The sequence below is a fragment of the Somniosus microcephalus genome, unplaced genomic scaffold, assembly GCF_052327205.1.
Source record: "Somniosus microcephalus isolate GS21.2 unplaced genomic scaffold, FLI_Smic_1.0 unresolved_chr2, whole genome shotgun sequence".
Taxonomy (NCBI): Eukaryota; Metazoa; Chordata; class Chondrichthyes; order Squaliformes; family Somniosidae; genus Somniosus; species Somniosus microcephalus.
This window is the reverse complement of record NW_028225180.1, coordinates 92,791,712-92,804,714: the sequence shown is the minus strand read 5'-3', so window position 1 is coordinate 92,804,714 and position 13,003 is coordinate 92,791,712. Positions and strand designations below refer to the sequence as shown.

The 13,003-nt window shown below is 53.2% G+C and overlaps 1 protein-coding gene across 1 annotated transcript; it reads left to right on the top strand.

Moving 5' to 3' along the window:
- The first annotated feature begins 249 nt into the window (after window positions 1-249).
- LOC147093039 (ovomucoid-like) lies at window positions 250-10,982 on the top strand. Its single transcript, XM_085975776.1, has 4 exons — window positions 250-324; window positions 4,931-4,965; window positions 8,963-9,075; window positions 10,872-10,982. The coding sequence occupies exons 1-4, from the start codon at window positions 252-254 to the stop codon at window positions 10,915-10,917; spliced, it is 267 nt and encodes an 88-aa protein (XP_085831902.1). The 5' UTR covers window positions 250-251; the 3' UTR covers window positions 10,918-10,982.
- Window positions 10,983-13,003: the final 2,021 nt, after the last annotated feature.

Below are 13,003 nucleotides of genomic sequence, written 5' to 3'. Positions count from 1 at the left end.
ACTTTAATCTTGTAGTCTGTGTGTTATTAATTACAACTAGAACACACAGACTTTACAGGATCAGCCATGATCATATTGAATGGCGGAGCAGGCTCGAAGGGCCGAAGGGCCGAAGGGCCGCCTCCTGCTCCTATTTTTATATGTTTCTATGTTTCTTTGTTACTTTACTACAAATTATTTTCAGAACATGGACTTATGATGTCACAAACGGGACCTGTGTGAACACTTCCATTATTCAAACCATCTGACTCATGGGCAGCAGCTTTACGATGAGGATGGGCAGCGTGCTTCTCGTTGCTGCTATTATGGCTCTTGCTTCTGCTGGTGAGTGATGTTTCTGGCTATGTTCGGGATTTTATTTGTGTTTAGTGGAGATGTATATCCCCCGAGCACACTGACACATCCTGTAGGAGCGCCGAGTATTAACCATGAAGTTTACATAACATCGGAACATAAGAATCAAGAGCTGGAGTAGGCCATTCGGCCCCTCGAGCCTGCTCCGCCATTCAATGAGATCTCAACTCCACTTGCCTGTCCGATCCCCATATTGCTGGATTCCCCATGAGTCCATACTTAACCTCAAACAGCAGTGGTACTGACACTGCAGAGGCAATTGGCTGACCCCTGCTGCTAGTTGAGTGTCACTAAGACCGTCTATTTCCACCTCTGTAACATCGCCCGTCTCCGCCCTAGCTTCAGCCCCTCTGCTGCTGAAACCTTCATCCAGGCCTTTGTTACCTCCAGACTCGACTATTCCAACGCACTCCTGGCCGGCCTCCCACGTTCTACCCTCAGTAAACTTGAGGTCTAACTCGCACCCAGTCCCGTTCACCCATCACCCCCTGTGCTCGCTGAGCTACATTGGCTAAATGGGATAGATTCAGAACAGATCTAGCATGTGGGCCATCAGCAGCAGCAGAATCGTATTCCACCACAATCTGTAACCTCATGGCCCGGCATATCCCTCACTCTACCATTACCACCAAGCCAGGGGACGGACCCTGGTTCAATGAGGAGTGTAGAAGAGCATGCCAGGAGCAGCACCAGGCGTACCTAAAAATGAGGTGCCAACCTGGGGAAGCTGCAACACAGGACTACATGCATGCTAAACAGCGGAAGCAGCATGCTATAGACAGGGCTAAGCGATCCCACAATCAACGGATCAGATCAAAGCTCTGCAGTCCTGCCACATCCAGTCGTGAATGGTGCTGGACCATTAAACAACTAACGGGAGGAGGAGGCTCCAGGAATATCCCCATCCTCAATGATGGTGGAGCCCAGCACGCGAGTGCAAAAGACCTAAGTGTTTGCAACCACCTTCAGCCAGAAGTGCCGAGTGGATGATCCATACTGGCCTACTCCTGAGGTCCCCACCATCACAGAAGCCAGTCTTCAGCCATTTCAATTCACTCCACGTGATATCAAGAAACGGCTGAGTGCACTGGATACAGCAAAGGCGGTGGGCCCTGACAACATCCCGGCTGTAGTGCTGAAGACTTGTTTATGAGATAGAGTTGAGAGATTATGTTACACCGTGCAAGCAGATGTCTCCCAATTACCAGGCGTGTGGGGCAAGCCCACTGTAGCCACCGACACTTCTTCCATGGTGGTACCTTGTCACACACCATCAGTCCATTATAATAAAATCAACAATGTGCCCAAAATACAACTACTTCACGCACAGTACAATCCAGATGGAGAGCTCACTTTGGGAAGTAGCGCAGATAACCTTTATATCTCACAATATTTTATTGGACAGGTCTAGTGGTTTCTGCTATTGACCAGGGACTTCAGCACATAAAGCTAGGCTGACACTCCAGTGCAGTTCTGAGGGAGCCGCACTGTCGGAGGGGCAGTACTGAGGGAGCGCCGCACTGTCGGAGGGGCGGTACTGAGGGAGCGCCGCACTGTCGGAGGGGCAGTACTGAGGGAGCCGCACTGTCGGAGGGGCGGTACTGAGGGAGCGCCGCACTGTCGGAGGGGCAGTACTGAGGGAGCGACGCACTGTCGGAGGGGCAGTACTGAGGGAGCCGCACTGTCGGAGGGGCAGTACTGAGGGATCGCCGCACTGTCGGAGGGGCAGTACTGAGGGAGCGCCGCACTGTCGGAGGGGCAGTACTGAGGGAGCGCCGCACTGTCGGAGGGGCGGTACTGAGGGAGCCGCAATGTCGGAGGGGCAGTACTGAGGGATCGCCGCACTGTCGGAGGGGCAGTACTGAGGGATCGCCGCACTGTCGGAGGGGCAGTACTGAGGGAGCGCCGCACTGTCGGAGGGGCGGTACTGAGGGAGCCGCAATGTCGGAGGGGCAGTACTGAGGGATCGCCGCACTGTCGGAGGGGCAGTACTGAGGGAGCGCCGCACTGTCGGAGGGGCGGTACTGAGGGAGCCGCAATGTCGGAGGGGCAGTACTGAGGGATCGCCGCACTGTCAGAGGGGCAGTACTGAGGGAGCGCCGCACTGTCGGAGGGGCAGTACTGAGGGAGTGCCGCACTGTCGGAGGGACAGTACTGAGGGGGCGCTGCACTGTCGGAGGTGCAGTACTGAGGGAGCACCGCACTGTCGGAGGGACAGTACTGAGGGAGCGCCGCACTGTCGGAGGGGCAGTACTGAGGGATCGCCGCACTGTCGGAGAGGCGGTACTGAGGGATCGCCGCACTGTCGGAGGGGCAGTACTGAGGGAGCTCCGCACTGTCGGAGGTGCAGTACTGAGGGAGCGCCGCACTGTCGGAGGGACAGTACTGAGGGAGCGCCGCGCTGTCGGAGGGGCGGTACTGAGGGAGCGCCGCACTGTCGGAGGGGCAGTACTGAGGGAGCGCCGCACTGTCGGAGGGGCAGTACTGAGGGAGCGCCGCACTGTCGGAGGTGCAGTACTGAGGGAGCGCTGCACTGTCGGAGGGACAGTACTGAGGGAGCGCCGCACTGTCGGAGGTGCAGTACTGAGGGAGAGCCACACTGTCGGAGGGACAGTACTGAGGGAGCACCGCACTGTTGGAGGGGCAGTGCTGAGGGAGCGCCGCACTGTCGGAGGGGCAGCTCTGAGGGAGCGTCGCACTGTCGGAGGGGCAGTACTGAGGGAGCGCCGCACTGTCGGAGGGGCAGTACTGAGGGAGCGCTGCACTGTTGGAGGGGCGGTACTGAAGGAGCGCCGCACTGTCGGAGGGTCAGTACTGAGGGAGCGCCACACTGTCGGAGGGACAGTACTGAGGCAGCACCGCACTGTTGAAGGGGCAGTACTGAGGGAGCGCCGCACTGTCGGAGGGGCAGTACTGAGGGAGCAGCGCACTGTCGGAGGGGCTGTACTGAGGCAGCGCCGCACTGTTGGAAGGGCAGTGCTGAGGGAGCGTCGCACTGTCGGAAGGGCGGTACTGAGGGAGCGCCGCACTGTCGGAGGGGCAGTACTGAGGGAGCGCTGCATTGTCGGAGGTGCCGTCTTTCGGATGAGACGTTAAATGGAGGCCCCCATCTGCTCTCTCAGGTGGACGTAAAAGATCCCACGGCCACTATTGGAAGAAGAGCAGGGGGAGTTCTCCCTGGTGTCCTGGGGCCAATATTTATCCCTCAACCAACATCAATAAAACAGATGATCTGATCATTATCACATTGCTGTTTGTGGGAGCTTGCTGTGCACAAATTGGCTGCTGCGTTTCCCACATTACAACAGTGACCACAATTTTTAAAAAAGTACTTCATTGGCTGTGAAGCGCTTTGGGGCGTCCGGTGGCCGTGAAAGGCACTATATAAATGCAAGTCTTTCTTTCTTTTTTGTTACTAAAGGAATCCTAAATCTGAGCACTGAGAATTAGGGGGAGAAATTCGGTATCGCCCCATTTGGGGCGCCATTACTGGGGGGGCGCAAAGATTAGGGCCTGGCGCTAATTATCGCCTCCGACTGCAAACTTGGCTTCTATCGCCCCTGGAGGTGATTGGAGCGCTAAATCAGGCGCTACACACCTGTCTTAAGGCGCTAACGCCGAGGAGCGAGGCGCTACCTCAGAGCGCTGGCGAAGCTCATGTGATGTCAGTCAGCAGTGGAACACAGACACACTGGCACCGGCCAGTTCTTAAAGGGGGAGTCGATCTTGCTCTCCATCCACACCCTGCTCATTGCAGCCTTGAATCTCAGCCTGGAGAGACCTGTACATCAAATCTGCTGGAAAGAACAATGGAGAGGCCCAGGGAAAGAGCTCAGAGTGCAGCCCCCACAGTCTCTTCTAAATCGATACAAGGAAGGGCAAATCAAAATGAACCTGCAAAGTGCTGCTCAGTACCCAAAACTCCTTCACACAGCGTTGAATCTCTCCAGAAGTCTCTCTCTCTCTCAGAATGCCTGGTGCAAAAATGTCACCAACAAAAAAAGGCAGGAAGTGGTCGCCTTTAAATAGCGCCCCCCCAGTCCCTTCCCGACTGCAAAACGCTCCCCTCAACCTGTCATTGCTAGCGGCAGGCGGTAAGGCAGGGGGCGCCACTCAATATCCGGTCCGGGGCGTTGCACGCTCGACTGACGCCACGATCTGCCGGCGCAGGAGATCGTGGCGGTAGTGTTTAGTGCTGCCGCAAAATGTCTGGTCAATTTCGCGAGCGGCGCAAACATCGCCGTGCCCGGGCGCTAGTTGCTTTGCGCCCCACTTGGCACCCTCTTAAGGCGCTAATGGGAGGCGCAACCAACTGAATTTTCCCCCCTTAGAATGTTATTGCCGAGGACTGGAGTGGGGAATGTTGAACAAGACCCTTCGCTCATGGCCAAGATGCCAAAGGCTTTTTATTTGAGACACTCGAGATCCTTGGAGATTTATTCGACTGCTTGATGCGGCATCAGTTCGAGTCCCTGTGGCCATTGAAAACCCTCCTCCTGCTCAATAATGGGTTGTCTGTGAGCGATTAGTGTAGATTGCTGACCTTTGTAACGATTTCTGTGTATTCCTATTTCAGATCTGGCCCATGTCCCGCATTCCTACGGCAATGAGGTGAGGGCCTGATTCTAATGTTGCTTATGACGGGTGAATTCTCTTTGTTGTTTTAATATTACAGTGCACCCTTGTGGCTCAGTGAGTAGGGGCTCCACACACTCCGGTATTGATCAATATCGACCAATGGGTCCCAGGTCCAATTCTCAGTCTGTGGTGTGACTGGGGCGAGCTCACTGGCCCTGGTACAGGGAGGGGGGAACCCGCGAGGGATTCTGTTCGGGATCACGATCCAGTGATTGCAGGGATTCTGTTCGGGATCATGATCCAGTGATTGCAGGGATTCTGTTCGGGATCACGATCCAGTGATGCAGGGATTCTGTTCGGGATCACGATCCAGTGATGCAGGGATTCTGTTCGGGATCATGATCCAGTGATTGCAGGGATTCTGTTCGGGATCACGATCCAGTGATGCAGGGATTCTGTTCGGGATCAGGATTCAGTGATTGCAGGGATTCTGTTCGGGATCATGATCCAGTGATTGCAGGGATTCTGTTCGGGATCACGATCCAGTGATTGCAGGGATTCTGTTCGGGATCATGATCCAGTGATTGCAGGGATTCTGTTCGGGATCACGATCCAGTGATGCAGGGATTCTGTTCGGGATCATGATCCAGTGATTGCAGGGATTCTGTTCGGGATCACAGTCCAGTGATGCAGGGATTCTATTCGGGATCATGATCCAGTGATTGCAGGGATTCTGTTCGGGATCATGATCCAGTGATTGCAGGGATTCTGTTCGGGATCACGATCCAGTGATGCAGGGATTGTTTGGGATCATGATCCAGTGATGCAGGGATTGTTTGGGATCACGATCCAGTGATGCAGGGATTCTGTTCGGGATCATGATCCAGTGATTGCAGGGATTCTGTTCAGGATCACGATCCAGTGATGCAGGGATTGTTTGGGATCACAGTCCAGTGATGCAGGGATTGTTTGGGATCACGATCCAGTGATGCAGGGATTCTGTTCGTGATCACGATCCAGTGATGCAGGGATTCTGTTCGTGATCACGATCCAGTGATGCAGGGATTCTGTTCGGGATCACGATCCAGTGATGCAGGGATTCTGTTCGGGATCACGATCCAGTGATTCAGGGATTGTTTGGAATCACGATCCAGTGATGCAGGGATTCTGTTCGGGATCAGGATCCAGTGATTCAGGGATTGTTTGGGATCACGATCCAGTGATGCAGGGATTGTTTGGGATCATGATCCAGTGATGCAGGGATTCTATTTGGGATCACGATCCAGTGATACAGGGATTGTTTGGGATCATGATCCAGTGATGCAGGGATTCTATTTGGGATCAGGATCCAGTGATTCAGGGATTGTTTGTGATCACAATCCAGTGATGCAGGGATTGTTTGGGATCATGATCCAGTGATGCAGGGATTCTATTTGGGATCACGATCCAGTGATGCAGGGATTGTTTGTGATCACGATCCAGTGATGCAGGGATCCTGTTCGGGATCAGGATCCAGTGATGCAGGGATTGTTTGGGATCAGGATCTAGTGATGCAGGGATTGTTTGGGATCAGGATCCAGTGATGCAGGGATTGTTTGGGATCACGATCCAGTGGTGCAGGGATTGTTTGTGATCAGGATCTAGTGATGCAGGGATTGTTTGGGATCAGGATCCAGTGATGCAGGGATTGTTTGGGATCACGATCCAGTGGAAGCTGGGCTTGGTTGTAATGTTTCCGTACTCAAGGAGCCCACAAACGCTCGCAGCTTCGTATTTCATCGGGGAACCTGGCTGAACGGCGGTAATCCAGAGTGACACCATGTTTGAGGCGGGTACAAGAGAGCACACGTCAGGCAGTAAACATTCGGCAAGTCACACAGTAGGTAAGGAGGTTCAAGGACCTGTGAAAGAATAAGAAGCTGATTTCCACAGAGTGAGGATTCAAACAGCGTGAGAAAAAGAGCGGGAGGCTGAGAGAAGTACCGAGTACAGTCACACTGACAGAATAGGGCGCTGAGAGAGGCGGCTATCGCGAGAGAGAGATTTGAGGCTCGAGGCGTGACCCAGGTTGTCTATCAGGTGACAAAGCTTTTTGTGTCTCCTGTTTTAGTCCAACAGCGATGTTAGAAAGAGATTAATTTCAGATCGGAGGAGGTAACGAGGCCAACACAGTTAATAAGTCAAGGAGTGAGGGTGGAGCCATCAGAAGGTCAGAAACAACAGGCTGTTGGTTGCATTTCCAAGTGACTTTAGCCCTTGCCTCAGCTCATCCGCTGCTGAAACCCTCATCCATGCCTTTGTTACCTCCAGACTCGACTAATCCAACACACTCTGGCTGGCCTCCCACATTCCACCCTACGTAAACTTGAGGTCATCCAAAACTCGGCTGCCCGTGTCCTAACTCGCACCAAGTCCCGTTCGCCCATCACCCCTGTGCTCGCTGACCTACATTGGCTCCCGGTTAAGCAGCGCCTCGATTTTAAAATTCTCATCCTTGTTTTCAAATCCCTCCATGGCCTCGCCCCTCCCTATCTCTGTAATCTCCTTCAGCCCCACAACCCCCTGAGATATCTGCGCTCCTCTAATTCTGCCCTCTTGAGGATCCCTGATTATAATCGCTCAACCTTTGGCGGCCGTGCCTTCAGCTGCCTGGGCCCTAAGCTCTGGAATTCCCTCCCTAAACCTCTCCGCCTCTCTCTCCTCCTTTAAGACGTTCCTTAAAACCGACCTCTTTGACCAAGCTTTTGGTCACCTGCCCTAATTTATCCTTATGTGGCTCGGTGTCAAATTTTTTGTCTTAAAATACTCCTGTGAAGCACCTTGGGACGTTTTACTACGTTAAAGGCGCTATATAAACACAAGCTGTTGCTGTTGAAGTTGTTGTTGTTGTTGTGTTGAAGGGGTTCCCCTGATTGGTCATTTGTTGGGAAGTAGCGCAAGGCCTTGTCACAGGCTTTGAAGATGTGCGAGGCAATGACAAATGAACCCCCGGCATTCGAGGGCAGAGTTTGCGAGGTGTGGACATTTCCACAAGTACGCGCACAATGTCGGTACCTCGAGTGACCGGAGGCATTCCTGCCCCATAGCGCTGAACAATTTCAGAGGTAGAAATGGGTGTTGTTGCTCCGGCGCTGCAGGTGGGATTGATCCTCAGCTCGGGGGTTACGGTCATGGAGCTGAGGGGAGTGACAGGGAGGTAAAGGGTGTCATCGACACATATATCCACACTGGCCCCGGGCTTATAATAAAGTCATCGAGAGGCAGAATGTAGAATGACGGTTTGGTTAAGGTGCCAAACAGTTGCTGGCTCCAGTCTTTAGGAACAGAGGGATCACGGGACAAACATAGAAACAGAGAAGATAGGAGCAGGAGTAGGCCATTCGGCCCCTCGAGCCTGCTCCGCCATTCAATGCGATCATGGCTGATCATCCAAATTCAGTACCCTGTCCCTGCTTTCTCCCCATACCCCTTGATCCCTTTAGCCTTAAGAAATATATCCAACTCCTTCTTGAATATATTTAATGAATTGGCCTCTACTGCCTTCTGTGGTAGAAAATTCCACAGGTTCACCACTCTCTGGGTGAAGGAATTCCTCCTCATCTCTGTCCTAAATGGCTTACCCCTTATCCTTAAACTGTGACCCCTGGTTCTGGACTCCCCGGCCATCGGGAACATCCTTCCTGCATCCAGTCTGTCCATTCCTGTTAGAATTTTATAAGTTTCAATGAGAAACACCCAGGTCCATCTAGTTCACCCGCAACCGTCCCGGGAGTCCCGCGATCTAACGATAATGGAGTTGTTGACCATTCACAGCGATCAACCTCTGTCAGTGAGTCTACAACAGACCCAGACACGAGGCGAGGAAAATCTCCAGTGCTGGAGAGCTTTGGGAACCAGAGGTCCAAAGTCCCCTGTTCCTCCCGAGCAAGTCAACAAAGTCAGCACCTTTGAATGAGGAGGGCAAATATAGAAAGTATAAACCGAAAACAACAGAGTTTTAATACTCATGGGTTCATTTTACCATTTACAGCCCAAATGTGAAGATTATCCTAACGCCCCCGACTGCACCAGGGAATATATTCCAGTTTGCGACTTAAATGGAAATACCTTCCCGAACCGCTGTGTGCTGTGTGGTGAGATCAGGTGAGTGTCTGTGCTGTTAATCTCATGATAGGGAGTGAAACACGTGTGGCCACCAAATGGGAGGATTCAGGCTCCATTCACTTCCTGATCTGCGCTGTAACCAACTGAGAAAATCGCCACCTTCTGCTAATTGCAGATTGGAGGCTGATGGTCCACTCCCGCCTTTCGTTCTCGTGCCTGCCTCTCTGCGGATGACCGAGGGGATGAATTCCCGCTGGTATCCCCCTCCTCCACTCCTCCCTCGTACCTTTGGCAGAAGGGCTAGAAACATAGAAGAAACATAGAGAAATAGGAGCAGGATTCGGCCCTTCGAGCCTGCTCCGCCATTCAATATGATCATGGCTGATCCTTTATCTCAATACCAGATTCCCGCTCTCTCCCCATACCCCTTGATGCCTTTTGTGTCCAGAAATCTATCTATCTCCTTCTTAAATGTATTCAGTGAATTGGCCTCCACAGCCTTCTGTTCACCACCCTCTGAGTGAAGAAATTTCTCCTCATCTCATTCCTAAATGTCCTACCCCGTATCCTGAGACTGTGACCCCTCGTTCTAGACCCCCCAGCCAGGGGAAACATCCTCCCTGCATCCTGTCTGTCAAGCCCTGTCAGAATTTTATACGTTTCAATGAGACCCCCTCTCATTCTTCTAAACTCTAGTGAATACAGGCTTAGTCGACCCAATCTCTCCTCATACGACAGTCCCGCCATCCCAGGAATCAGTCTGGAGAAACGGCAGAAACATTTGCAACGTCTGCCGGGCCAATGTTACTGCGGACACGCGGGAGAAAACCGGTGGAAATTCATCCGCTTACAGTCCCTTGAATACTGCTCCGACCACTGCTCTTCTAACACCTCTCGCACCTGCTCCACCCCAGAAAAGCTGGTCCTCTGATGTCTCTGTCCTTCTGTCGCAACCTTTCTTGTCTTTTTCTTGCCTGCTATGATCCACTGAACTTGCTTCCTTTCTGTCTTCTGCGCTCCAAGTAGGCCAATTCTCCCACTGTATTGAACTTTGGACTCACTGCACCATCTTCTACTCTATCTCATGCTTTGCCTGGGACCTCGAAACTCTGCAACTCTTTGTCTACTCTTCCCCTTCCTCCTACCGTCCCCTGGCCACTCCATTAAAACCGCAGGCAAGTGGAAAAAAATCAACTTCTGTTTAAAAAGAAAGTCAGAACTTGTTATTTACAGATTTATAAAGAAGTGCAGACAACTCACTCAAGAGATTGGTCTGGCTCGTCCAAAACCCTCCTGGTGGCAACCACCACAAGGGCTGCTGCAGCTCCCTGCAGGACAGGGGGAATGTCCGACAGCGTTCCCCTACGTTCTTATTAATGGAGTCGCGGGTTATGGGGAGCGGGCAGGGAAGTGGAGTTGAGGCCAAGATCAGATCAGCCATGATCTTATTGAATGGCGGAGCAGGCTCGAGGGGCCGAATGGCCGACTCCTGCTCCTACATCTTATGTTCTTATGATTCTCACTGGGAGGCCGGAGTTCTTGCCTAAATCAGGTGGTGGTTCCAGTAGAGTATAAATCGGGGTCCTGTGACGGACACGGGACCGCGATGACCACATTAGCGGAGAGCTGGCTGGAGCGCCGCCCGCACGGTTCACAGCGGGTGGTCCGACTGAAGAGGGTCCCACAAAGCCAGCCTGGGCCACGCCCACTCCAGGTGCCCGCCTCGGCCCATCGTCCCCTGACCTCTGGCCCTTTCAGCCTGCTTCTCTCCTTTCAGGGGAGAGCTGGGAATAAGTGGGTGAGTTTTGCAATGACCATTTCTGTTTGCCTTTCAGAGCGAGCGGCAATAAGATCTTCATACGGCATTACGGGGAATGCTGATTTCAGCAAGTGGTAACGTTCCAAACGGCATCTCCAGAAATGTCATTAAAGACTTTTTGACTGAGGCTGCGAGCTTTAAAAAAGAAATATTTATTTTGATAGATTGGTAGAATTTTGAATAAAGAAAAATCTCTTCCAAATCTTGACGTTTTCTTTCTAAATGCAGCTCGGCCAGCTGCAAGGCAATAGCCCGTAAACTCACTCCAGGATCAATACAGCAGCGCTCCCTCAGTACTGCCCCTCCCTCAGTACTGCCCTCCCTCAGTACTGCCCCTCTGACAGTGCGGCGCTCCCTCAGTACCGTCCCTCCGACAGTGCGGCGCTCCCTCAGTACTGCCCCTCCGACAGTGCGGCGCTCCCTCAGTACTGTCCCTCCGACAGTGCAGTGCTCCCTCAGTACTGCCCCTCCGACAGTGCGGTGCTCCCTCAGTACTGCCCCTCCGACAGTGCGGTGCTCCCTCAGTACTGCCCCTCCGACAGTGCGGCGCTCCCTCAGTACCGCCCCTCCGACAGTGCGGCGCTCCCTCAGTACTGCCCCTCCGACAGTGCGGCGCTCCCTCAGTACTGCCCCTCCGACAGTGCGACGCTCCCTCAGCACTGCCCCTCCGACAGTGCGGCGCTCCCTCAGTACTGCCCCTCCGACAGTGCGGCACTCCCTCAGCACTGCCCCTCCGACAATGCGGCGCGCCCTCAGTACTGCCCCTCCAACAGTGCAGCGCTCCCTCAGTACTGCCCCTCCGACAGTGCAGCGCTCCCTCAGTACTGCCCCTCCGACAGTGCAGCGCTCCCTCAGTACTGCCCCTCCGACAGTGCAGCGCTCCCTCAGTACTGCCCCTCCGACAGTGCGGCACTCCCTCAGTACCGCCCCTCCGACAGTGCAGCGCTCCCTCAGTACTGCCCCTCTGACAGTGCAGCGCTCCCTCAGTACTGCCCCTCTGACAGTGCGGCGCTCCCTCAGATGGGACCTTATACCGAGGCCCCGTCTGCTCTCTCAGGTGGATGTAAAAGATCCCACGGCCACTATTGGAAGAAGAGCAGGGGGAGTTCTCCCTGGTGTCCTGGGGCCAATATTTATCCCTTAACCAACATCACTGAAAAACAGATGATCTGGCCATTATCACATTGCTGTTTGTGGGAGCTTGCTGTGCACAAATTGGCTGCTGCGTTTCCCACAATGCAACAGTGACCACACATCAAAAAGTGCTTCATTGGCTGTGAAGCGCTTTGAGACGTCCAGTGGTCGGAAAAGGCGCTATAGAAATGCAAGTCTTTCTTTTTTGCAAGGCAGCCATGCTATGCCAAAGATACGTCATGTGCTGTGGGTATGATGACGGGGGAGTTGTCCCGAGTCAGGGTTAGTACGCTCAGTTTGTGCCGTGCTGCCAATCGGCTAGATATTATTCAGGGCACAGAGTACATACAGTAATTGTTCACTAACACACAGCACAGCCTGTCCTGCGAGAGCTGCCCTAACAGTGATTGCTGAGCTGTGTACTCAAACGATCACATATTTCCTTTTCACAGGAATGCCTGAGCCCGAGGTGTTTTGGCTAAGATGGTTCCTGGGCCAGCGGCTCCTTGCCAATCTCGTTTCCTCTACATCTCGAACCTTGGCCTCCCATTTGCCCTTTCTCTGCCCCGCGCCCCACAAACTCCTCTCTTCCACTATTTACGCTCCCCTGTCTCTGGTAGTGGGTGCGTTTCACAAGTTGAACATTTCCTGTGCAAAGCCCACTGCCCATCGTTCCCCAACCCTTCACTGAGCTCTTCTCAAGTGCGGGGACTCTACGGAAATGCGGCTGCCTGGATTCCAGGGGATCGGGACTGCGCTGGTCTCCTGGGCTCCACACGAAGACTGGGCTGCTGTGGCTCTGCTCTGTTTGAAGGTAACATTTTCCCAAACTGCAGCCCATAGCCCAACCTGCTGGGCTTCTGACTGCATTTCAATGCCTTCTGGTTTGAGCAGCTGGGTGTATCCTGGCCAGAAATGAACTTGCCCTGTAATGTGCCAAATAACTGCCTGAATGCATGAGGTTAAAGCTTAAAACTAAAGGCTTTTATTAAGTAAGAACATGGCATCAAGTTA